The sequence below is a fragment of the Saccostrea cucullata genome, unplaced genomic scaffold, assembly GCF_032062105.1.
Source record: "Saccostrea cucullata isolate Sc308-1 unplaced genomic scaffold, CSIRO_AGI_Scuc_v1 ctg1220, whole genome shotgun sequence".
Lineage (NCBI taxonomy): Eukaryota > Metazoa > Mollusca > Bivalvia > Ostreida > Ostreidae > Saccostrea > Saccostrea cuccullata.
The window spans coordinates 7,050-9,383 of record NW_026931211.1 but is presented as its reverse complement, the minus strand read 5'-3'; the positions used below and the strand labels follow the sequence as shown (position 1 = coordinate 9,383).

General features: G+C 44.3%; 1 protein-coding gene across 1 annotated transcript; it reads left to right on the top strand.

Moving 5' to 3' along the window:
- Window positions 1-497: 497 nt before the first annotated feature.
- On the top strand, window positions 498-944 carry LOC134231797 (transcription factor 19-like). The gene has a single exon (XM_062713768.1). It carries the CDS (start codon window positions 498-500, stop codon window positions 942-944), a length of 447 nt encoding a protein of 148 aa, XP_062569752.1.
- The last annotated feature ends 1,390 nt before the right edge of the window (window positions 945-2,334 follow it).

Sequence of the window (2,334 nt, the reverse complement as noted above, 5' to 3'; positions counted from 1 at the left end):
TAGAGCGCTATAACCGCACTCTAATGGACGCGGTTCGTTGCTACGTAGATGGCCAGCCCAAGTCATGGGATAAGTACCTAGGCCCATTGGCTGGAGCGTTGCGGTCCGCGGTAAACCGCCATACTGGATACACTCCAAATCGTCTCATGATGGGTAGAGTAGTAAATATACCAGCAACCTTGATGTTCGCCCCACCGCCTTCCACGTCCTTTCAGAATGGGGAGGAGGGTGAGGTCGACAAGTATGTGCGTGATCTAGAAGAAAATGTTCAGAGCGCGCACGACATTGCCCGCGGAAAACTAAAAGTCGCGCAAAAGGCAATGAAAAGGTCTCACGACATTAAGGTCCGTACCAGTAAGTTCAAGGTCGGAGATTTGGTCTACTGGCGCCGCAATGCGGGAAAAAAGGTAGAGTGAGTATGGAGGGGTCCTGGGATAATAATAGAAGCCAAATCGGACACAATATTTGTTGTAAAATCTCGGCGCGAGGTCAAGGTCATGCACCATGACAAGCTTAAAAGGTGCGAGTCCAGGCAACTCCCCAAATGGTTAATAAACAATAAGAATAAGTTGCCCGGACAGTCGGTACCCCGAAATGGGGAAAGTTCTCCTACGCATGATGCGGTGGCACCGCTGGGGACTGCAGACTCAGCAATAAGTCCTGAGAGCCCGGGGAGTGGGGGTCACCCAAAAGTAAGCTCTAAGCCAGCGGAGTCAGGTCCGTATATGGGTACTCGTAAGCGGGTTAGGGAAAGACTAGATCAATCTAAACAACCTCAGTCGCCCAAGAGACCTAGAGCCACCAGGGGAGCTAAAACCAGGAAATATTGTGTGTGCTTACAGTCTAATCCCAAAGGGATGATGGTGCAGTGCGACATCTGTCGGGACTGGTTCCATCCGGGGTGTGTAGGTATAAGTGAAGACTATGCCAAGTCGATACCTTAATATATCTGCCCCGAATGCAGTCCCGTCGATGTTGGTCGCGACTAGTTTGGAGAATTATGTCCCGCAGGGATGCGGGGTTATGTGCAGCTATTTTTAGCTGGATTGTAAATATTAGTTCTTGCTGCTAGGGAAGCAGATCCTTTAATTATTCAGGGATATTTCCCTGCTTTTATGATCGATCCTTGGTGTTCCTGATTTTTGATTTACCATTGATGTTCCAAGGAGGATCACTTGGTGAGCCAGTTCCAGGATTGAGCGTTCGCGACGGAGTCGTGGACGTGATGCCACGCTAGACTTCATGTCTGTCCTGGGCCCGGATGTCCGGATCCGGAGATGCCGACCGCAGATGTCACCGAGGAACCACCTGACGAGGACGACCCCGGAGGACCCAGAGGTGGACCCGAGAAGACTCGGACGAGAGGCGCCCAGGACCAGGAACGGGCGTGAGATTCTGTGAACTGTGATAATATTCTGTTAATTTCTTTTTATTTTATAATTTTTATTATGGACATTAATGCTTAAATATATGTAATATTGATATTGTATTATTATATGCTTGCTTGTTTATCTATGTAAATGTTAGAGATTATGTTTAATTGATTTTAAAAATGTTAGGCCCCGCTAGGATATAATTGTGAATTTTTATGTACATGATAGTTTGTCCTTGTGTTACGGGCTGGGACGCCCTTTTTCAAAATGGGGAGGAATGTGGTGGTCCTGGAGGTACTGGGCACGATTTGCCCTGCTACTTCCGATCACAGGGTATACGTCACAGCACCTGTCGTGACGTATACCTATCCTCGCTCTCTTTTCTATTACATGCTGCAGAGTACAGACGTGTCTCTGTCAGCTCCGCCATTATTGTAATCTATATTGTATATTATAACTGCGGGCACTAATAAACAGCGAATTATTTTAACATAGTGTTTTCTCTGTTCCGCCATCACCGTAATAGTAGTTAATATAGAGAAACGCTATAGCAACATAGCAGATTATGCTTTTCTTAAATGCAAATTTAACTAAATAGTACCAATAGTAGGGTATTCTCACTGGAAAACAATTGTGAAATTTAAAAGTAACCAAATGTTAAAGTTTTTTTTAAATAAGTACAAAAATCTCCAAGGTCAAGGTCAAAAGGTCAATGTAATTAGTATCAAATGAAAGGTCTTGCCACATAAAATACTTATGTTGAGCATGAAAGCCCTAGCTCTAACCATTCAGAAGTTATGGCCAACGTTCATTTTTTTAAAAAGTAGGTCAAACTCCAAGGTCAAAGTCAACGTACTTGTTATCAAATGAAAGGTCTTGTCATAAGAATCAATTGTGTAAAGTATGAAAGCACTAGCCCTCACTCTTTAAAGGTTATGGTCAAGAATTTCTTTTTTTATAC

Coding starts and splice junctions, on each gene's coding strand:
- LOC134231797 (XM_062713768.1), top strand. CDS start 498: ATGCACCATGACAAGCTTAAAAGGTGCGAGTCCAGGCAACTCCCCAAA.